Source organism: Epinephelus moara, chromosome 11, assembly GCF_006386435.1.
Source record: "Epinephelus moara isolate mb chromosome 11, YSFRI_EMoa_1.0, whole genome shotgun sequence".
In the NCBI taxonomy this organism is placed as follows: domain Eukaryota; kingdom Metazoa; phylum Chordata; class Actinopteri; order Perciformes; family Serranidae; genus Epinephelus; species Epinephelus moara.
Window position 1 is genome coordinate 18,090,852 of NC_065516.1, and position 23,513 is coordinate 18,114,364.

At 39.1% G+C, this 23,513-nt stretch overlaps 1 protein-coding gene across 2 annotated transcripts in view; it reads left to right on the plus strand.

Moving 5' to 3' along the window:
* Positions 1-18,473, plus strand: part of dnajb6b (DnaJ heat shock protein family (Hsp40) member B6b) — a 34,042-nt gene extending 15,569 nt beyond the window's left edge. The window contains exons 6-10 of one of the 2 annotated variants that reach the window (XM_050057037.1): positions 4,173-4,310; positions 4,427-4,586; positions 6,344-6,414; positions 14,704-14,862; positions 17,430-18,473. In XM_050057037.1, the coding sequence (XP_049912994.1) occupies positions 4,173-4,310; positions 4,427-4,586; positions 6,344-6,414; positions 14,704-14,862; positions 17,430-17,539 (638 nt within the window). In that variant the 3' untranslated portion in view covers positions 17,540-18,473. Of the gene's footprint in view, positions 1-4,172; positions 4,311-4,426; positions 4,587-6,343; positions 7,303-14,703; positions 14,863-17,429 lie in introns of those variants that run through there. The other variant, XM_050057038.1, reaches the window with a different exon arrangement.
* Positions 18,474-23,513: the final 5,040 nt, after the last annotated feature.

Sequence of the window (23,513 nt, forward strand, 5' to 3'; positions counted from 1 at the left end):
TGAAACATGGAGTAGCTACATGCCCATTAGCCACTTAGCACAATCATTACTGCTTTGCCGACAGCGTCATTAACAGGCGGCTCGCTCAGTGTGTGACGTGCACTTGTAGATAAAATATAGGCCTATATTAATGAAGGTTCATTAGTATGTTTTTTTATTTCTCTGTAATGTAGCACAGTGTTAACAATGTTACTGATACTATTCTTTCTCAGAACTTTCTCAGAACTTTCTCAGAACGCAAGGTTCGTTAACGTGAGCTAGCTGGAGGTTGCATGTTGATTTAACATTGTCCAGCCATTTTAGCCATAATTTTTATTTATTTTTATTTTTTTTCCCAAAGAATTGAAAGCAGAGCTGAAACAATTAATCAGTCCGTGGCAACTGTTTTTGATAATCAATCAATGGTCTAAGTAAAAAAAATGTAGCAAATTGCCAAACAGTTTTTAGCTTCTCGGTTATGAGAATAAAACATCACCCTGGGCTGTGGGAAACTGCAATGTTTGTCCTTTTTATCCACTTTTTAATGAGAAATAACAGGAAGATTAATCAATCAAAACAAATCATTAGTGGCAGCCCTGCATTTTAGAGTGTATGTGATTTGTTTGTGTTGAATATGCCCTTTAATTTCTCTCAATTTTGACAGTTGTTTAAGTTTTTGTAGCCACTTATTAATAATTACTTTCAGGATCGGAATCCAAGTAGGATTATTGCCAAGTATGTTTTCACACAAAAGGAATTTGCTTTCTGTGTATGGTGCAGCATAAACATAGTAGAGAAAATGTAATTAGAAAATAAAAAACAAGTATTAAAGCAGCTCAAAACAGTTACTTTTAATGTTCTTAACAGATATCACTCATTTCTTGTGTCTACCACTTCTCTCTGCATTTTCCCCAGAAGTGCAAAATGATGGTAGCCCACTGGTTTTTATACAACCCATGTAAGTTATTATACGTCTGGCTAAGGTAAAATATTGTTGACCAGTGACTGTTGATTTGTTAGATTGAAAGATCCTTGTAGTGCCTGATAGTTGTTTGTATCAGACGTGTCAGTAGTTGTATTGTATATAGTTATAGGAGTTTAGTGCTTGTGCTGGGTTGTCTGGGTTCAGCAAAAGGCTGATTGGAAGGCATGTGTAGTTCACCCCGTGTAGCTCTAAATATGGAGTTCAGACGCAGGCAGAGGATGGATTTGAACGTCTACATCACTCAACTGGAATGCTTTCAAAAATAGCTTCCGTATTAAAACAAAAGCAGATGTAATAACGCCAAGTGTGTGCGCACTGTGTGTCTCCATGTGTCAGAGTACATGGAAAATGTGGTACGATGTGAACCCTCTGGTGTGAGTTTACAACAAAAACTCCTGAAATCTCATATGTGAGAAATGGTGCTCAAAGGGGGGAGGGGCGTACTAATTCAGAGCTTTAAGGGAAAGTCATCTTTTCTATCAGATTGTTTTTATAAACTGACATGTATTAATGTCAAAACTTGTTAACATCGATAATATAAAGTGGTGGAGCACAGCTGTTGCTGTTTATTCTCCCTAGTAAACAAGGACCGTTTAAAAAAAGCCAAACCATGGTGCTATCTCCACTGAGGGTAAAGTTCAAGTTCTATTTTGACCAGGGACAATTTTTATTATGCTTAATTGACATGCAACAGGATATGTCCAAACATCCATCTTGTCAAGTTTATTTCAACTCTATATTTAATGTTTTCCCTCAGATGGAGTGATATGAATAACCATTTTGGTTTGACTTTTCCTTAAGATGGCAGCCACAAAAAAGAGGGTGCAGTTATGTTTTTAAAATACCATCCATCCTCCAGTCCAGCTGGTGCTGTGGATCTGTCACTCACCCACCTCAGAGTGGCCAGCAAACTGAGGGGTGTGTGTGCGTGTGCGTGTGCTGCAGAGACAAATAGAGATTCACACGATGACAAGGGCTTAGTTGTCTGCCAAGAACAGCACACACTCATTCTCAAATGAACATGTGAAGGAAGTAGACAAGAAGGAGATATCAAAAACTTTTCACACAATTTCTGTTGAACATACAGCACAAATATAAAAACAATATCACCACATTATCTCCTTGGATAGCTCCTGTAATTGGACTCTGTGCATTATGGTGTTCATGCACATTTAAAAAAAAAACCAAAAAAACATAGACACTGTCACTTTAATAAATTCTCTGCCATATATCCTGTTCCATGTTATTCAGGTGTGGTAGCCTGGGGACCAGATGAATATGCAAGTTTTAATTGCTTTGGCAGATGTGACTGGTCTTTCTGCCGTTCAGACACATTTTTAGATGATCTGGCCCGGGCCAATCACAACCATTTATCATTAATCAACCGTATTAATAGGGCATGTTTCAGAACTCGGCTGTCGCGTCACTTTTGGATAAGCTAGCAAAACTGTAGCCCAAAAAGTTGTTTATTATCCTAATCTTTTTCACAACCCCAAGATTAAACCTACAGGACACCTCACTAGTCACTGTAACTTCAAACATAGATGATTTTCATTTATTTATTTTTTAATGATCATTGATTTTTGAAGATACCCTTAGATTTTTGCTCCTTGTACTGCTGGCACAGCTGCAACTATGACTAATGTTGGACTTCCCTGCAGGTTTTCATATGACTTTTTGCCTGACTGCTAATAAATTCTCAAATAGACCATCAGAACATTGCACTGGAAAATATGTGCAGCTAATAGTCCTTAAATATATTTATTTTAGATAGACTAAATTATGTCCAACAGCTAAAAGCTACTCCATTGGGGCGTCTGTATTCTGATATCAATGTACAGTAGTATCTTGCATCAGTAGATGGCCAAACGGGCTTACAAGGTGGACTATAATTTTCCATGTACATAGGTGTCAGACTAAATATACAAGGAAAACATGAATAGTACATTATGTACGCCTTAATACCTGTTATTATTCAGTGTAGTTTGCCTGATTTTCCAAGCTGTAGAGATAAAACTAGCCCATACTTTGACACTCAGTCCAACTTATTGTATAAAGTATGAATGTGTACTCAGAGCACGGGCTTAGACGGTCACGGCACTCGCTGAAGCGTGCACTTCTACATACTACTAAACCATGCCAATCTGTGCAAAATACTAAGTTTTTTTCGGATTCTCATTTTTGAAAACAACCAAGATGGCTGCAGCTAACGTGGAACTCTTTGTTGAAGTACTATTTTTAAATTCTCTTGGCAAAAACTGCAGCTCTCGTTCACAAACATATTAATGCTACACCGTCACAGCTCATCTCTGCAAGCGCTACGTCACTTGTGTCTTTGCTCTGACTGGTTGTAGGTCTAGCCAAAAGACTGTTGAGAACGCCCCCAGGAAATCGAAAATAAACTGAGAGGTTCCAGACTAACTTGCATTGTAATTTGGTCTGCTAATGTCAGGCTTTAGGTGTGGCACATTCTTCACTGATTTAATCTCAGTCTTTATGCCCGACAGGTCTTTTGAAGTTCTATGGGAGCACATAAGAGTGCGAGCGAGAACGCCTTAACTTTTCTCCCAGCCATCTCTTTGTGTACACTGATCATGTACACAAGCATTGAACCAGAATTCCAGTGTTTAAGCAGCATTTCTCAGCTTTTACATTCCTCTCTGTGTCTTCCACTGATGTCTGCTGTCTTACTGACAGCTTTGTAAGAGCTGAGCTGTCTCCTCTAATGTCTTCTTCTGGGTAAACAGACAGTAATGCAGTTACAACAGCGGTCAGGGGATACTTTTATTCTAAGAGTTCTTTTAGAGGAAACAAGTGAAGCGTTCGTACTGCTCTCTTGGTACATTCAAGGTTGAAGGAGGAGTCTTCTTTCAGCAAATGGTGCCAGTGATCCAGCCTTATCCTGCTGGGGTGACCCAGATTGGCAGCATGCAATTAGTAGCGTGTCCACAGGGCTTTAGGATGAGAATTAGTGGTGGGCATTTTGACAGTTTAGGGTTAAGATTGTTCCAGAAATTACAAACTCATGCTCTTACATCAACACAGCCTTTTTATTATATGGTACTTAAATCTTTTGAAATCTAGATTCCCTACCATGATACCATGAAACCTACAATGATTTTGCAATACAGTATGACCTGAAAGTCTTAAATGTCTCCTCATTTTCTCATTCACAAATCTCTAATTTGTACCATGTTTCCCTCCACAGCTGATGATCCATTTGATGATTTTTTCGGGGGTAGTCGCAGTCGCCAGAGGGGCGCAAGCCGAAGCAGAATGGGGGGATCGCTCTTTGGGTTTGGGAGCTTCCCAGCGTTTGGGCACAGCCTCTCAGGGTTCGATTCAGGTGCGTACATCCCAATAAACAGCTCTACTTGTAGTAGACACTGCTGGATTCATCAGGAGTTCATGATGTGTTTCCATTTTGACTGAGGTTTTTTTTGAATGTGTGCTCTTTCACAGGTTTTAGCTCATTTGGAGACGTGGGCGGAGGCTTCACTTCCTTCTCTTCTTCATCCTTTGGCGGCGGCGGTGGTGGGGGAGGGGGAGGAGGAATGGGTAACTTCAGATCTGTGTCGACCTCCACCAAGTTCATCAACGGCAGAAAAATTACCACAAAACGGTACTGCAATGGTGAACTCACCAGCATCTTAAAAAATTAGTTTGAAATTTTGGGAAATGTGCTGATTTGGCTGGATGTAGCTACATGAGAGTGGTATCAGTCTTCTCCTGGGGTAAACTTGATTGTAGTTCTTGCCGGCACTGCTACACCAGCCCTCATCACTCCATATTGTTCTCCAGCTTCATGCATCCCTGAACACACACATTCAATTTTTTACACCTGTGCAATGTGGAAAGAAATTGGAAACACTTGACATCATGTCCAGAAAATTATTTAGTTAAAGTACCACAAAATAATTTATGAATGTTGACAAATCTTTCAAAATCCGAACAATTTGTTTTAAACATGTAGAAAAATACACCGAAATTCATCGACAACAGTTGAACAGTTTACACGTCGCCGTCTTTGAATTTTCAGAACATAGCGCACGTAAAAAAAAAAAAAAAGGTTTTCTAAGAGTGAAGTTACTGAATATTTAGGACACTTCAAGAGGGAATTTATTACATTTATTTTCAATGAAAATTCCCCCAAATTTTGGAAAAGCACATTTTTTTCAAACTGTTAGCATAAATAACAGAAGACCATATTATTGAATACCATACCAGTTATTGAATATTTAAGGACAGGACACTGTATTAGAGTGAACTTTGCCCAATAAAAATTTACCAAAATTAAACAAAAGCTTTTTTTTTTTTTTTGTATTGTAGTATTACCAGCAGGAGACCATTGGTATGTGAAGTGATTAAACTTTGTAAGAGTGAAGTTATAGTCTATTTTTTTTTAGTATTTCTTTGTTGCACTGTGTAGACAGTCCCTGTGCGCTTGTTGAATAGCTGGCTGCACGTAGAGAGCAGAGTTACTGTCCAGTTCAGAGGACGGCTCATTTTGATGAAAATTAGTTTGTAGCTCATTGTCTACCTTACTGCATTTTTGAAAGAGGTGTTTGTGTGTCACAACATTTTGCTTTTAAGTTATTGATCTGTAAATTCCATCAATATCAACTTTCCAACGTCTTCCCGGTACTTCGTACAGGCACTGAGTCATTTGTGGTACAGAGTACTGAAAGGTACTGGCCCAGTTTCACCCCTGATCTTGTCATGTAAAGCCTGATTTATGGTCCTGCGGCGTACCTACGACGTACCTACGTCGTTGCAGTGACGCCGTCGTGAACCCTTCAAACTTCTCCGTCACTCCATTTCGTCGTGGTGCAATTCACCGCCAGAGCGGTAGGGGGCTGCGTTCCTTTCCTGAATGGTTATCGTCGTCTCTAGTTGATTCTTTGTTTAGCTTCCGGCTTTTCCGGTCACAGTGAACAATGGCGACCGAGAGAGAGAGAATCTTGCTGGAGTTGGAGTTGTTGGATGTCGAAGAAAGTATGTTAATACTGCAACATCTACATCGCAACAGAAGATGTTTAAAGATGGCGGGGATGGCGCAATCTGGAAATACGGAACCGGAAATGCGTTGCTACCAAGCAAACCAATCACAGCCCTCTCGGTCTGTGCTGGGTCTGCGTTGCCTCGACGTGTAGTTACATTTTTTGGGAGGTGCACGTCAGGCTACGGCGAGCCTCCTACGTACCCACGTACCCTACGACGTAGGTACGTCCTTGATTTAACGCAGGACCATAAATCAGGCTTAACTTTTGGCATAAAAGTGGAAAGGTGTATTTCCCATAATGTCAAACTATTTCCCAACGGTTCCTTTACCAGCCTGACTTCCTGATCTCTGACACCTGCGTTTTGTGTTTGTTCCAGGATTGTGGAGAACGGCCAGGAGCGGGTGGAAGTGGAGGAGGACGGTCAGTTAAAATCCCTAACAGTTAATGGTAAGGAGCAGCTCCTAAGACTGGATAACAAGTAATTATCTCGCCACAACTATTTGACCAACATAACAGTTTTCACACCTGGAAAAAAAAAACCTCGCCCAGTGACTATGTTTGGTACCGGCGGTTGGTCTCTCCTCTCTCTGTCCTCCTGCATCTCATTCCCGAAGAACAGTTTTTCTCATTTTAGCTTAGCTGCAATGGGAGGTGAGAGAGACGTCACAGTATTTGTATATTTGTATTTATTCCATTATTTCCGGGGGGGACCATCTTGTCGGGATTTGTGTTATTGTTTACTACAATAATTGAATTGTACTTTTAATTTTTGCCATAAGCACAAAGCTGGGTATGTGCTATATATATATATATATTATTTTTCCTTTGGGGTGGATATTGTCTTTCTTATTGTCGCTGGAAAACAAGATGCTGTACATTTAGACTTCCGCATGTCATGTTTGCTCTTTTCATTTGACCAATTTAACAAGTGAATGGTAAAGCTTAACCACTTCACCCTTATGTCTTTAACTTGAACTTCACCTTGCTAACCTGTTAGCCGTTACCATGTTCACGCGTGTGTAAAATGAATGACATAGATTATTAATAAATTAATTATAACAATGTGCATTTTTCTTTTATGTTTGTTTGTGTATTTGAGATTACCACAGTCTGTTTGGTTTGTTTTTTCTGCATGATTGCTGATTCCAGGAGGCTGCTTTGTAGTTTCACTATAACTGTGTCAGCAACTCAAACCGTGAACCTAGACCCACACACAACACCTTACACTGTTACCGGACAGACAGGGGAATTTTCATTCTTTGTAAAAAGACAAAACAAAATAAAGAGTTCAGAATAAAGTTCAGTTTGTGGAACATTGTGGAAAGTCTGCTGCAGTCACCTGGTGTCTTTGTGGTGTTTCTTTTGGCTTGAGTGGCTTTTCATTGTCTCACTCTTCCTGGATATACGAGGTGTGTGTGTGTGTGTGTGTGTGTGTGCCTGATCACATTTTAAACCTGCTTCACATAACCGCAATAAAGGAAACCACAGCGGCTGCTTCTTTTGTACACTCACCCATCATACAGCTCACAGTGTGCATTATTTTAACCTACTAATGCCTGGTGACTCACATTAGGGCTTCGTCACTGATTCTACAGTACACTGGTAATGTGCTGTGTGTGTGCTTTGACTAAAATCATTTATCTAAGAAATCATGGGAAATAATCACCTTGTTTCCAGCAAAGACACGCCTGTATCCTCAAACCCTGGGGTGTATTTTTTTTCTGTGTGGGTAGGTATGCTTTAGCTTTACGGGCCAGGTGAGAAGGAAACAACACCCAACTTCCTGGATTCATATGCTCTTCCTCGTGTTTCTTCATTTCTCTCTTTGCACCTCCCATCAGGACATTTTTTATGAGCTTTTAAAAGTGCTGATGGTGCAGCTCTTTGAATACGCCCTCAAACACAACCTGAGCTCCTCACAGACATTGAGGCAAAACTAATGACTCAGAAATTAAATTGTCAAGCCTGTCTGCTAAACAAGAACATTCATCCTCATCTTAAATACTTATGTCACTTGCAGACATTTTAAACTTAGGTCTGCTTGCATGAACTGTCTCTGTGTCGCATAAAACATCAGACATGATAGGCTTAGATCCAAAGTTAAATCGAGTAGTGATTGCAGCTGGCTCATAGGTCACTGTACAGACGTGAGAGAGAGACTGTGTGTGTGTGTGTGTGTGTGTGTGTGTGTGTGTGTGTGTGTGTGTTTCTCTTGAGGAATGTGCTCAGGGCTAGTTTATTTACACAAGCCTCACTGCATATTTTTGCGAGAGACACGTCAGGAGAGGGAAACTGAGGAGAAAGAAAAGAGCAGGGTGAGGTCTTAAAGTTGAGTCAGGCTGATGTGGCTAACAGTTATGATATTTAACATTTATGGATGTACAGTTTGTCGTGTGTGTGTTGGGGAGATACAGAGACAGAGTGTGTTTTACTGTGAAGGCCATGTCTTCCACTATTTTGACTTGTTTTGTTCAATTTCCTTTTCTCCTTACTGATTGAAGTGGCGTGTGCGCCTGCGCAGTCTTGTTGCTAGGTGACACTGCAGCCCTGCGCCAATCCATTGCTTCATACCGGTAGCCTGTTCGCCCTCTACCTCTCCCCTCTCTGTGAGTGTGTGAGTAAATTAGAGCTATAAATTATGTTATAGATAGAGATTACTTAACGAACTAGCAATAAGATACAATATCTCATAAGAAAAATATGATAATTTCAGTTTCTACACAAACATGTCGACGTCAGATTTTCATGTTTTAGTGGGAATTAACAATTGAATCGGTGTTGCAGCAGAGGGAATTATATTTATGGTGCTATAGCTCCCTCTCCTGGATTAACGTTAACAGGGTTTATAATGTGTTAAAACCATAAATTATAGAGAATTTGATCACTCGTTGTCTTCCTTGTGTTTATTTTTGGAGCAACAGTTCACATAACTTGGGAATCAGTTGTTTCCATGTAGCCTGTAAGCTAGCTTTGGGCTACAACTTTAGCCCCGTTTTTGCTTTTTTTGGCCTATATTTGTTAAAATTTTGGCAAGTTAGCTCCATTAAAAGTATGCCGAATTAGCTATTAGAAGTTTATGTCACCGATAAAATTCTTTTTATTTTCTTACTTGTCACTGAAATTAATTTGACAGGGAAGAAAACCTTAAAATGGGATAATTCTTAGGCAGGTTTTGCTGTTATGTTTTTGTCTGTGATTTCTAAGCGGATTTATGGACGCTCATGGCCAGTGTTGGGAAGGTTTTTGAAATATAATAGGTTACAGATCATAGGTCATAGATAATTTGTTTAAGTGACATAATTACTTTAATTACTCCATCAAAGTAACGTAACTTTTCAGCCTATGTGTGCTTCTTCAATACTGTGACAAATTCCGTTATTTAGAGGTCAGGAAGTAGTTTTGATCACCATTAATCATTCATTGTATAGTAACAGGTGAAAATAAGACCAAAAACTGAATAAGAACAGTTGGAGTCATGATGTGTAATAGCCAGCTCCTTAATGGTGCAAACTATAACACACAAATTATACAATAATACAAAAATAATACAAAAAACACCCCAACTATAATACACTAATATTAATAATAATAATGACTGATAATAATGATGATTATAATGATAACTATAACACACACATAATAATAATCATAATAAAAATAATAATACATCTTATTATAAAGGCATCTTTCAAAACACCCAAGGTCACCAAGGTCACATGACAGTAACTAGCATAAATCACCATTTTCTCACTCTATAAATCACACTATAGACAGTGACAAAAAAGTGACATAGCTACAATACTTTTCTAACAAATGTTTTAAACTGGACGATAAAGCCGAAATATGTCCAGAAATAGGCTGTATGACAGAAGAAGGCAAAAAGATGCAGAGCAACAGAATGAATGTTTTACTCTATATGTAAATGTTTTACCAAAAATAATATATTCAGATGTAATCCTTTTGTAATCACCAACATTTTGATTAGTAGGGACCAGGGATAGTTGTAACAGCACCACTCTCACCAAAAAGGGATGACCTATGAATCATAATACATTTTTATTGGATGACCACTTCCTTCCTGACCGTGCATGTGACATGTCATAGTTGTGTATAGAGGTGTGCAGATTTTACAGCCAAAACACTGATTTTCAGATATGAAAGTATATTTTTTTGATTAGTACTGATGCTGTTAAAGTCAGAATTATGTAACTTGTATTATATTAGAGAGTAGTATCTTAGGTAAAATGTGAGGCATTACATCTTTGCTTATTTTAAACCACCATGTTACTACAGCTCACCAAACACTGGATGACAGGGTTGAAGATGGTTGTAACACCTTTTATAAAAGTGTTAAAACTAACCCCAGTGACAACTTAACACATTTTATCTACTTATATTACTCATTTTTTTTAGCAGGCCAAGAGAGTTTGAGGGAAAAACTGCTAGGGGTGAGCTTGCTCACGTACTCAAATCAGCATCGCATGAGGTGAGGCAGGGAGAGACAGTGAGGTCTGTCCCCAAATAACACTCTGTCTGCCATGTGACACTGAGCAGACACTGCATGAAATTTCAAAACCTCAGAGAAAGAGGATCAACACAGCTGCGCTGTGTGGGGGGTCACAGCAGTCAAAAGTCCTCAATAGACAGCAAAAGGATGTCTCAACTGAGGCAGGGGACTTGTGTTTTGGACTTAATCCATGTGAGGTTCTAATCATCTGACAGGTACAGGTTAGTGAGTAGGACCTTAGTAGGAATTGGTATGTACCAGTTTTTTTTCCATGTAATTTTTGTGATTGTGTTATTTTTAATTTTTTATTCTTATTGTTACAACTTACCCCGGTGGTGTTGCAGCTTGTAGCAGCACTCATTTAATGAGTTCTGTGATATAGGCGGAGAAGCTGGAGGAATTTTTTATTGTAGTGGACAAATAACGATGCTTTGTGTCAAAATTCAAGACCTATAAAACAAAAATTCAACAAGTTCTAGGTGCTGAGACAGAAAGTGTTAAAACCTTCCCCAGTCTCCCCTAACTGTACTTTAATTACATTTATTTTCTCAGTAAATATAAATGATTACAAACACATTTATTTTGTAATGTAATTACATGTAAATAGTTACTCCCCAACCAGTTGCATAAGGTAGTTGCAATGGGCCCCAGTGCACGCTATTACGCACATATTGTCAACACTGGACAACATCAACACATACACACACACACACACATTGCATCTGTATATGACAGAAAATACCAATGAAAATAACACATTACTCATTAAATGTAATCCTTTTAGAGTTTATTTATAGTTTATGTAGAATAGGGGTATAATTTTGTTATAGAAGATACTGACTATTTTACAAAAATAAAAATGATACAGATGGGTTTGCCTTTTTTCACCTTTTTTTTTAAGTTAATGAGAGTTCTTTGAACATAGGCATATTTCTAAGGTAGAAATCACATTGTTGGAGGGCCTGCTCTCTCTTGCTCTCACAACTGCACTGCCTGCACTATCTATATTTACACCCGTGTAAGCAGACAATGAATCACTCTGAATCTGAAAATATGTGTAGTGTGCCTGTATGTTCAAAATTAATTAGGTTTTGATTCCGAGAAAGAGCATGATGTTTGTCGCAAGTTGCAGCAATCAGGCATTTATTTCCTCCCAGGACCCTCTATATTTATTTCACCTTGTTTAGGGGGCCCTGCCCCTTTCTTAGGGACCACTGCTTTAGAAAAAAAAACCAATAACATATTAATAATATTTATTTGTATAGGGCTTATCTAAACAAGGTTACAAAGTGCTTCACAAAGTGCATAAAATTAATACAATACAATACAATATTTAAAATAAATGTTAAGAGCTAAGGAAAATAGTGTGTACAGAGGCAAAAATAGAACAAAAGGAAATAAAACACAAACATTACAAACCACAAAAGTACAAATCAGGCATTAAAAGGGAAAACTAGCCAGCCTAATCCCCTCAGCCAGGGAATTCCAGCCCTTTGGGGCCTTGTAAGTGTAAAGTTATACAAGAAAAATTACAAAATAGTAAGCAGAATAAATTTAACATCATAAGACCTTAGTTGTCCCTGAAAAAAATGAAGGATTGCCATTTATCAGGTATTTGAATCTGAAGGTGGACCCTTCCTCGTGTGGCCACTAGGTGACACTGTTTGTATACAAAAGACAGCATGACATCATCTGGCTGAAGGATAATTTCCTCAACAGGAATCACAAACACTGAAGAAACCAGGCTGCGATGAGTATAATAACTGGAGCAACACATGACTTATGTAAACATGATTTTTTAAAAATTGATTTTTAATCAGAAAATTTTAAATTCATCAATTCAATCCTCATTATTCATATTTGTCAGTATTGGTTTTATAAGTTATGATTTTAAAAAAACTGTCTGTGTATTTTCTTGTTAGAAATAAAGTCTTGTATCCCCTTCTCCTGCATCCATCCATTCCAATATGACACACAATACCGTGATTTCCTGTCCCTGAGTTCCCCCGTGTTATGAAAGATGGCTTCCTGTCGGCAGAAAGCAGCATCCGGTGTTAACCCCCCTCCACCTCGTCTGCTTGACAGCTAAGCGTGAAGCATCGAATCGGCCCGGAGCTGCTGGCCACTTTATGAACGATGGCAAAGATAAGCTGCCAGTTTCTCTTTGGCCGTGTCTGAACAAGGACACAGACTGTATCTCTCTGCGCTCAGCAGTAGAGTCACATCAGCACGGCACCAGATGTCTTGAACCAGGGGAAGGTGGAGAGTTGAAAATAATCTGGTCCACAGTTGTAGTTGTCATGTAGGGTTAGCCTCCTCCTGAACAGTGATTTATTTTAGGCTTTAGGCTCCAGCCGGCTGCAAGTAAGGCAGCTTTTGTCCGTCACACAAAGATTTTGTGTCTGTGTGTGTTTAGGTGTTAACCCGGGTGCCTGTGCCTGTGTGCACGCTTCTGTGTTGCAGTCTAGACGGTGTGTATCAAACAGCTTTTTACAGATTCACGCAGCATTGTTTGGCCCGGAGACAAATGACAGGCACTCTCAAGACAATAGCTGCAAATGAAAGCATCCAGAACAGTGTTCACTCTGCTTTTCAAATTAAGTCCTTGATCCAGAAAATAAAAGGCTGCCTTTATGAGCATTAAAAGATCTCATTATCATCACTGCACTTTGATATTGTCTTTGTTGAAATTAATTAACTGATGATGGATTACGCGACTTGATAGCGGAAGGAATCTTATCACCCAGGTAACCCGGCCCATAATAGCCCCAAATATTGATCCTGTGGAACAAAGCACACAAGCTTGGAGTCACATACATATTGGCTTAATCCCGCTGTCTAACTGCACCTGATTGGATCACCAGATGAATGCAGGATGGGATTAGTTGTTTTTTTCCAGAGCTGTTTGGAGAACAAGTAGCTTTGAGAGCCTTGAGAGTAAATTGTCCTGTTTCTGTTGGGCCCGCTGGGTGCTGGTCTCTCCTCGCAGGGGTCAACTCTGTGTTTTTAAAAGCGTGTTCAATTTAAAAAGCTGATTTGCAAACTCTAAAATAAAGAAGTCTGGGACCAAAGCCACATAAATCACCTGTTTTCAGCGAGAAAATAAACCACGTATGGCAAGTTTACTCAGCCAATTTCGACCTTAACACACCTGAAAAGCTTTTGTGACAAAGAAATCGACTCGGGTCAAAATGGAGGTCCTGCGGTAATAAGATGCCTGTTCTAAGAGAATTGAAATCCAGTGATGTCTTCGTATCTGTTGAGACCTGAGCACATGCAGCCGTCCTTGATTGCCTAAAAACCCTTGAGCTCCTCCTGACATCATCCAAACAGAGCCATCTCCCTCTGAAATATCACATAAAGCAAAGAAGAAACATCAAGGATAGTGTTGCAATGTAGCCACAATCTCTCATGTCGTTTTACATTCTGCATTAATGATTAAAATGACTATATGTTTACGTCGAGGGGCTCCCACAGGTGTACAGCAATATGTCAAACAAAGCTGTCATGTGTCTAATGACTTCTGATGTGTTTAAGGCCAGGCTGTTATACACCGTGCAGGGGATTTTTGAAAATGCTGGTGCAGATCCTCTTCTAAATGGGACCAGGTTCAGCACGGCGAGCATCTGGCCTCCTTTCTTCTCCTCTTCACTGCCTTAATTACACAACACAATGGCGATGAGATCTGCCTGTAATCTCGCAGCATAATAAGTCTTCCCCCCCTCTATACCCTGCCTGCCACTAATTCAATATAAATGTAAATTACCTAGAGAAAAGAATAACCAAATCTCATTTTATTTACATGACTAATCACAATAAAGTCAGGCAGATGAAATATGAATGAAATATATGGTTGGCGTTTGAAAGGAGGGAGGGGTCTGTATCGCCTTAGGGACTCTTTCAACTTCTTGTTTTATATCATCTTTGTTGTTTCATGTTGGTTACATCAATATGCTTTTTGCACTTGTGCTCAACTTGCTGTAATAGATGTATGTTTCTTCCTGTCTGATTGTATTCACACTGCCAAGGGCATCACAAGGTAATATGTTTTCCTTTCAGCTGAGTTTTTTTTTTTTGCACCACACATCTCGTGTCAGAAGGCTGAAATTCAAAGACGCTTTAGAAAAAAAAATAATGTTGAACACCCCAGGCCATCCATCCAGACAGCGAGAAGAGAGGGTTTAGGTGTGATTCATTCCTGCTCTCCTCTGCTCTGCCCACACCCACAGACGTTGCAGCTGAAGACCCCTTGGAGGATGAGTTTCGCCGCCGCAGACAGAACACACTTCCTGGCCTCAGTCTGCATCAGCGCTACCTGAGGAACTCCGCCCAGAACCCCTCAGAGGAAGAGGAGGAGCACGGCCTACAGAGCCACGGACTAACGAGAGGTCCGCCCACCCGCCATTGCAGGGCTGATTAATTACCAGCACACAGGGCTCTACTTTAAAGAGTAGAGTCTTAATAAGCGCAGCTAATCGTCTGCTTTTGTGTCTGATGGCCGCACAAAGGACGGTGACGAAGAGTGGCGTGTTTGATTGGCACATGTAAACACCGAGGACAGAGGTGTTCATTAGGCGGCTCTGTTCCATGCCACAGTAACGACCAGAGGTCAGAGGTCTCCCTCTGTTTTCCCCACGGGGTCAGAAAGTCACACACAAAAGCTGAGCAATTATCTGCGACACACAGTCGCCGAATGTTTTATAAAAGCTGCTTCGTTAGTTAAGGAGGGAACCTTTAATTTAACTGTGCATACGTCTTCCTGCTGGGATGCAAACAAAGGCCTTAATTCTCTGTCTGAGATAATGACACAAACTACTCAAATATGGGTCCTCAGAGAGAGGGTGTTTTTAGCTACTGCTGCCGGCTGAAAGTTTTTAAATGTGAGAAGAAATCTGTTCCACTTTCTAATAATCCACTCTTACAAGCCGTGACTAATGGCTGTATTAATAGATAATTAATTATTTACTAATGCTTTATAGATAAGTTACAAATCATTTATAAGAATAACACTTTGGCTGCTGGTGTTCATCCTGTTTATCCTCTCACCTCACACTTGTCTTTTTAGTTTTCAAATTCACAATGACAGCCATTTGACATTTTGGACTGCATGACATCTGAACACTGTTGGAAGAAGTTTACCAAGAGGGCTTTCTGCCAGAAAGGGATTTCTTGGTTAAGGTTAGGGAGAAAAAACAATCTTGGTTTGGGTTAAAATTCACACAGCTTTCTGTCAGAAAGGCCTCTATGCAAAGTTCTCCCATTGCCATCTGCACCACAATTTATTAGCTTCAAATATATATTTATTGCACATTTTCCCTCTCAGAATAATCAAAGCTATTAAAATGAAAAAATATAATGTGTTAGATTTTGGTTGTTGTGTGAATTAAACAAATAAGGTATAACATATTTATTCGTGAGCTTTAGTGCAAGTAGGCAACTTTTATTTCCTAGACACAGCCAGGCTAGCTGTTTCACGCTCTCTGTCCAGTCTGAAAGCTTGGATAGGCAGAAATCTGGAAAAGGCAAACAAAACAAAACCAAAACGGCAGAATTTGAAAACACACTGTCCTCCTGCAGCCCTATATATTGATTTATTAATCTTATTTTATTGTACAGTTGACATAGCGCATTCACTCGGCCCCTCCTTGCTTCCCCTGCTTCTTTTTGTTTATGGGACCACAAATGAGACAAGAATGAACTAGATCGCTACCCGATGGTTTCGCCTTGTTCCACACCACTGTGAACTACCTCCCCTGGGTGAAAACCATGCAGCAGCTTTGGAGACGGAGATTTGGTTGGCAGCTGTAGTGGTCAGCGCAAACCCCCCAGCGTCGGGTGTCATAGCAGGCTGGGGACCAGCAGCAGTGCCAGGTCTAACCTGTGTAACAGCAGCAACAGAATGTTTGCTGAACCAGCAGGGAGTGGGGGCTTTGCGGTCCCCATGAGCTGGGGTTTGAGCTGGCTGGATTCAGGTTGGTGCCGCCACTGACTGGAGGTCTGCCTCTGGAGGTGCTGCTTGCTCTCCTCCCAGCAAGTTGGTCAGTAGTGGCGAGGAGTCAGGCACACGTTAGTTTTAGGCTTTAACATTAGCTACATACGCGTGAACTTGAAGTCAAAGCTAGCAGAAGGCTAAATTATTAATAGCATTTTCTGTCCATCTCTTAAAAGCTTCACTGATACTGACACTTGTTGTGTTTCTTAAATTGTGAGTCTTTCTTTTAGATAAGCCCCTCTTTCTTCCTTGGGTTGCTTTGCGGTGTTGATAGTTTTTGCCAAAACTGGAATAGCAACTTTTGCCCCCGCCATCAAATAAGGCTTTCACCAAAGGAATGTCCATGTGCATCTGCATTTGTAGAACAGCAAATAGCAACACCCTCTCTCTGACATGACCTGTGATTAGTCAAAGTCTCCTGTCCTGGACTAGATTTTCTAAAGCATGAAACAGAGCCAAGAGGAGAGTCAGAAGTCTAGCTTTATCTCAGTCCACCTGAATTACAATATGCTCACACTTCATTGTGGGATTTCTGCTGAATGAAGCAAAAATAAATCTGCTGGGGCGTCGGTAGGGTAGTGGATAGTGCTGGTGCCCCATGTACAGAGGCATTGCCTCACTGCAGCAGCCACGGGTTCGAATACGGCTCGCGGCCCTTTGCTGCATGTCAGTCCCCACTCTCTCTCTGTCTCCCCATTTCACTCTCTGTCCTGTCATTAAAGGCAAAAAGCCCACAAAAATAATCTTTAAAAAAAAAAAATCTGCCTACCCTTGCTTTAAAGCTAAGCTAAGCGAATCAGCTGCTGGTGCTAGCATCATATTTAACTGACAGATGTGAGAGTGGTATAAATCTTCTCAGGTACCTTTCAATAGAGATTTTTTGCAACCTGGCAACCCCATAATTTGATCTTATTGATGTCTTGTTACTCTAAATATTAAAGAATATGTTCTTTTATTTTGTAGGACACATGGACACAAAGAGGAAGAAAGTGTGGCTAAAGGATGCAGAGTCCAAAAAGAAAAGGCCTTCACGACACTTCCCTCGGTTTGGTGGACTTGGTGCCTTTTTTTAAGCACACACACTCACACACATATAAATATATATACACTTGTTGGCAGAAGTGCCATCAATCATATATGGCATTAGTTCATCGTTGCTATGTATCAGAGGCCCGACATCCCCACTGCTGCGCTGTATCTCACCTTGTCTATCAGCAGCAGTGCAGAGCTTAACTCCTGCCTACATTGCGTCAGCCAGACGGTAGCCTGCAGAGACTTCACTTCAATGTTTTGTTTTGTCGAAGATACATTTTTATTATTAGTTAAGCTTTTGCTATTGCTGTATTTATTGTGGGTGGGCCCTGTGGATGTACAGAGAGCATTCTGAGCTTTAATTAATCTCCTATGATTGGACTTCTTCACTTTTTACAACACACGTTTTCAGAAAGTGTGTTAAAAGAGTTTAAGAGCAAGGAGAATTACAGTAGCAGCCTTGTTTGTGATAAGCGTGAAAATTACTGCAGTAATACTGTTTTGCATGTGAGAATAAGTGAAGGTCAAGCTATTCAGTGGATCCTTTTTTCAACAGAGACAAGGAGGGAGAGGGACATCTGGGGAATGTGAGAGTAAAGCCGACTGAAAGCACTGAAGAGAGAGTTTTATTACAGAAAGAAATGAACATGTTCTGTTCACTCCTCATTCAGACATGAAAACTGACAATCAACACTCTGGCAGCAACATTATCCACTCTTAACCTCTTCTAGCCACTGTGCATAATAAATACTAAACCCTCTTGAAGTTGTTATATTGTTTTTTGATAGGATTCTTTGTACTGAGTGGATTCAGCAATATCTTAACCTTCTATGGGTGTTTTTGTAAAAGGTTTCTAAAGCAAAATATGGTTTTTGTCATCTGATTTGTCCCTGACAGGTTTTTAAGTGAGCGGAAATGTGGAAATGTCTGAGAAATGTTCATTTTTTATGGACTCTTACAAATAAATGCTTAAAGATAAACATGTCCTCTTGGCCTAGTCATTTTTTTATTGTGTTGTATCATATTGTATCTACAAGTCAACATATCCTCATACCACGGTTCATATGATATCTCATGAATTAGCACCCCTACTGGTTAGTTCTGGGAAAAGAATCATGGTTAGGTGCTGTCACGTTATGCACTTCATGTAAAGCTACTTACTTAATGTAAAGTTATGCAGGACAAGTTTGGGAAAGTTAAGTAATGTAGGTTAGGTTTAGGAAAAGACAGATGGTTGGGCATCATCACGTTATGTAATTAATGTTAAGTTATGTAGGTTAGGGTTAGGAAAGTAAAGTTACGACTGCTAGGGTGGGGAAAGTAATGGTGTTTAGATTTAGGAAAGTAACATTATGTAGGTTAGATTAAGGAAAGTTAAGTTACGTTGGCTAGGTTTAGAAAATTAACGTTACCTAGGTTAGGTTTAGGAAAGCAATGTTACATTGGCTAGGTTTAGAAACTTAATGTTATGTAGGTTAGGTTTAGGAAAGTAAAGTTACATCATCAAGGTTTAGGAAAGTAACGTTATGTAGGTTAGATTAAGAAAAGTTAAGTTACGTTGGCTAGGTTTTGGAAAGTAATGCCATGTTGGTTAGGTTTAGGAAAGTAAAATTATGTTGACTAGGTTTAGGAAAGTAATGTTACGTACCTTAGGTTTAGGAAAGTAAAATTATGTACATAGGGTCAGGAAAGTAATGTAATGTAGGTTTAGGAAAGTAATGTGATGTAGGTTAGGTTTATGAAAGTAACATTACCTAGGTTAGGTTTATGAAAGTAACATTACCTAGCTTAGGTTCAGGAAAATAACGTAACGTAGGTTTAGGAAAATAATTAGACAGAAGTTAGGTTTAGGAAAGTAACGTTATGTAGGTTAGGTTTTTAAAAAAGTAAAATTACACAGGTTTCAGAAAAGACACAAAGTTGGCTGTTGTAACATTACATATTTAATGTTATATTATACATAATGCACATGATGACATGACCACGTACCTTAAAATAACTAAAAATTGTTTCACATGGGACATGAACACCGGGCTCATGAGGGAAAGTCGTACATTTGTTTGACCATCCACCACCCCAACCTACCTTGGTACATGGACTTTGCTCTTTATATTATTTCCATTTTTACTCCCGTCAGCACATTCGTCACATTATTTCAGCTTTCACGATTACATGGGATACAGATTATTGGCTCATGATTACATGTGGTATACATCATGGTATATACGAACAGACACAGATGAGAGCAGTGAGAGTGAACTAAAACAATGAAGTTGCTGACCATAAAACCAAAACAATGACCTAAAGACACTAAAATGCTCAGAAGAATGTGTATCTCTTCATAATTCAGTGTGGATTCTTCACTATGAGCGACCCTTTTACTATTTCATAGATTGGTAATAGAAACATATTTATTGGAGTAGCTCAAACCAAATTGCTCCCTAGCTGCAGTGTAATTTATACACAATAACACAATGTCTTCATAATAATCAAACCATGCCAAATCTTAATCATCTTTTATTTCCTTCATGTCTTTGTTGCCAAGTCACCTGAGCTGCAGTGTCTCTCTCCTGCTGCATATGTTCTTTACCGACCGCTCTCCTGAGCACAGTAATTGAATAGAAGCAGGGACAAAACTCCCTGGATTTTCCTGTCACATGGGCAGAGCCCTGGAAGGAGCAGTATTCTCAGATTATTTTGAATGAGCCTGCAGTGTTTTGTATTATTCATGTGGCAGAACGAATGCACATGACCCAGCAACTCATTTGGCCCTTGTTCCCATGCAGCAAGTAGTCTCTAAGGGTTTAATTAAACAGTGTCGAGGCAGTGGCCCATCTCCCTCCATTGCCTTACTTTTTACAGCCCTCCTCCTATTCCCGAAGTCATTACACAACTGTTTCTGACTGGGTGAAAAAAACCAAAAAAAAAAAACCTGTGAAATCCTCCTATTGACTTCTACTCTGAGGACATCTACCTCCTGAGGAGTGAAGAGCAGAGCGACAGCTCACTGTCAAGCTCCCTGTCAGCCGCTGTCTGCTTCCTTTAAAAGGAAAAATCACCCACTTGCACCCCCAATGAAGCAGAGCACCCATCGACACCCATCACCACATGGAGAGAAATCATGTTAAACGCAAGTATTTACAGTTAGTGAAAGACAAAACCCTGTCTGTTAGATAGATAGATAGATAGATAGATAGATAGATAGATAGATAGATAGATAATGTTCAAAGTAATGTTCAAAAGAGGAGTGGAAAATAAGTATCAGGTAAATTAAAATACTACACAATGAGCAATGTCGAAAAGGCAGCAATAAACCAGTGCCCCAGAGCATGGCAAAAAAAAGAATAAGAATAAAAAATAGATAAATAAATAAAATAAAATAAAATTTGTGTTTTGTGTACAAAAACAAAAACCCCAACAACATAAAATGCAGCAAATAAATGCTGTTTTTGGGGCAGCTGTTTGATTGGTTTGATTATAGCACTGAGTTTGTCATCTGTGGTGTCACAAATTGCGTCATACATGTTTTATTCATATCATGCAAAAAAGCAGAGAGACTCGACCTATTGTCCAGCCAGATCAACGCGGACGGCCTCTTTGTTGTTATTGTAATCAAAAAGTGCTGCAGCCGTTCAAACAGGAGGTCATGACCGCAACAAATGTATACTGCTGTTGGAATTAATAAGTGTAACTGCATTTATAGCTGCCTGTGATTGGATTAAATCAAACCAGCTCTGAAACACGTCTTTTTTTTTTTAACCAGCAGGATTTCACTGGTTTGGCGCAGGAATTGCTCATGAATCCCTTGTATATTAAACAAGCTTTGAACAGTCGTCACTGTAGCGAGAATTTGTTACTCATCTGCTCATTAGAGAGGTTTTGTTTTACTCAAGGACTTAAGACTTTCAGTGAATCAAAAAAAAACAACCCAACCTTGGGTCAAAGAAGCTTGAATCAAGAATATCTTTAAAAGAATTTTACAGAATAATTTTGCAACCAAATGGCATTGGAGGGAGGTAGCTCGGAACAGGACATACAAAGTGAGACAAAAAGCCACCTGGGTGTGCTTTATTTTGAAACAGCTGCCAGACAGGGATCAAGGTGTAGCTAAATTGGACTGAGATTTTACCAACAGTGCACTCAGCAGATTAAAAAAGAAGAAACATCATAGCAAGTGTTCTTTTAGTAAGGTTAATAAAGTTGTTTGAAGGGAGCAGACAGATTTGCACCTCCACCTACAATAATGACTTTCCACACAGTAGTACAGCTTGAAGCATTTTCTTTAAATGTCAAATGCGTAACGGTGAAACATAATTTCACATAAATGTGTAGACATATTTTTCTTTAAGAGTTCATTTTCCTGAGTAGCTCATTCTTGACTGTTATCCAACTGAAACAATAAATATACCAGTTCTTTAGTAAATGATTGTTGATGCATTGTCTCTTTATTTGTATGTGTTGCTTACTAATGTACGGAAGACGCAAACAGCCATTTCCTCATTCAGGGAGAGAGAAGCTCACGAGCTGCTCTCTCCCTGAAGGCAGGGCTGTCCCTCCTTAAGGCAATGAATGAGGAAATAATCGCCCCGGCGTTTAATTGGACTGGCGTTTAATACGCAAAATAGGGTCAATTTGCGTCTATTTGCCACCGGGCGACTATTTGGAAATATACGGTATGTGACAATAATCATATGTGTATAATAACAGTAGAAGTGTGACTAATGATAACAGCAGCAGTAGGAGGCATCTAGCAGGACCACGGCAGCTCTTGTAGGCTGAAATCAAGACGATCACATTAACCAGTGCGCAATCATCAGACTTGACAATTATCACGAGAAAACAATTTTTGTTATATCAAGATAACGAGATAATTAATTAGTTATCACGAGAAAACAATCTTTGTTATATCGTGATAATGGTAATAATGACTTTTCTGTTATGCTATAGTATGACTATTTTTGGCATACTATAGTTCGGATTTTATGGCGGTTGGCATCCATCACTTTGGTGCATTACCGAACATACTATAGTTATAGTATGACTTTTTTGTTATGCTATAGTAGGACTATTTTGGCATACTATAGTATGACGTTTTTGGCATACTATAGTTATAGTATGACTTTTTTGTTATGCTATGGTATGACTATTTTTGGCATACTATAGTTATAGTATGACTTTTTTGTTATGCTATAGTAGGACTATTTTGGCATACTATAGTTATAGTATGACTTTTTTGTTATGCTATGGTATGACTATTTTTGGCATACTATAGTTATAGTATGACTTTTTTGTTATGCTATAGTATGACTATTTTTGGTATGCTATAGTATGACTTTTTTATGACATACTATATCATGCCTGTTTTATTACCTACTGTTTGATGCCTTTTTTTTGGCATACTACAGTATGACTTTTTTATGACAAATGAAAGAGTGATTTTTTGGCACACTATAGTATGACTTTTTATAACATGCTATATCATGACATTTGTGGCATACTATAGTATGACTATTTTTGGCATACTATAGTATGAGTTTTTCGGCATACTATAGCATGACTATTTTTGGCATGCTATAGTATGAGTTTTTCGGCATACTAAAGTATGACTTTTTCGACATACTATAGTATGACCATTTTTGGCATGCTAAAGCATGACTTTTTTGGCATACTATAGTATGACTATTTTTTGGCATACTATAGTATGACTTTTTTGGCATACTATAGTATGACTTTTTTGGCATACTAAAGTATGACTATTTTTGGAATACAATATTATGACTATTTTTGGCATGCTATAGCATGACCTTTTTGGCATACTATAGTTATAGTATGAATTTTTTGTTATGCTATAGTAGGACTATCTTTGGCATACTATAGTATCACTTTTTTATGACATACTATATCATGCCTGTTTTATTACCTACTGTTTGATGCCTTTTTTGGCATACTACAGAATGACTTTTTTATGACAAATGAAAGAGTGATTTTTTTTGGCACACTATAGTATGACATTTT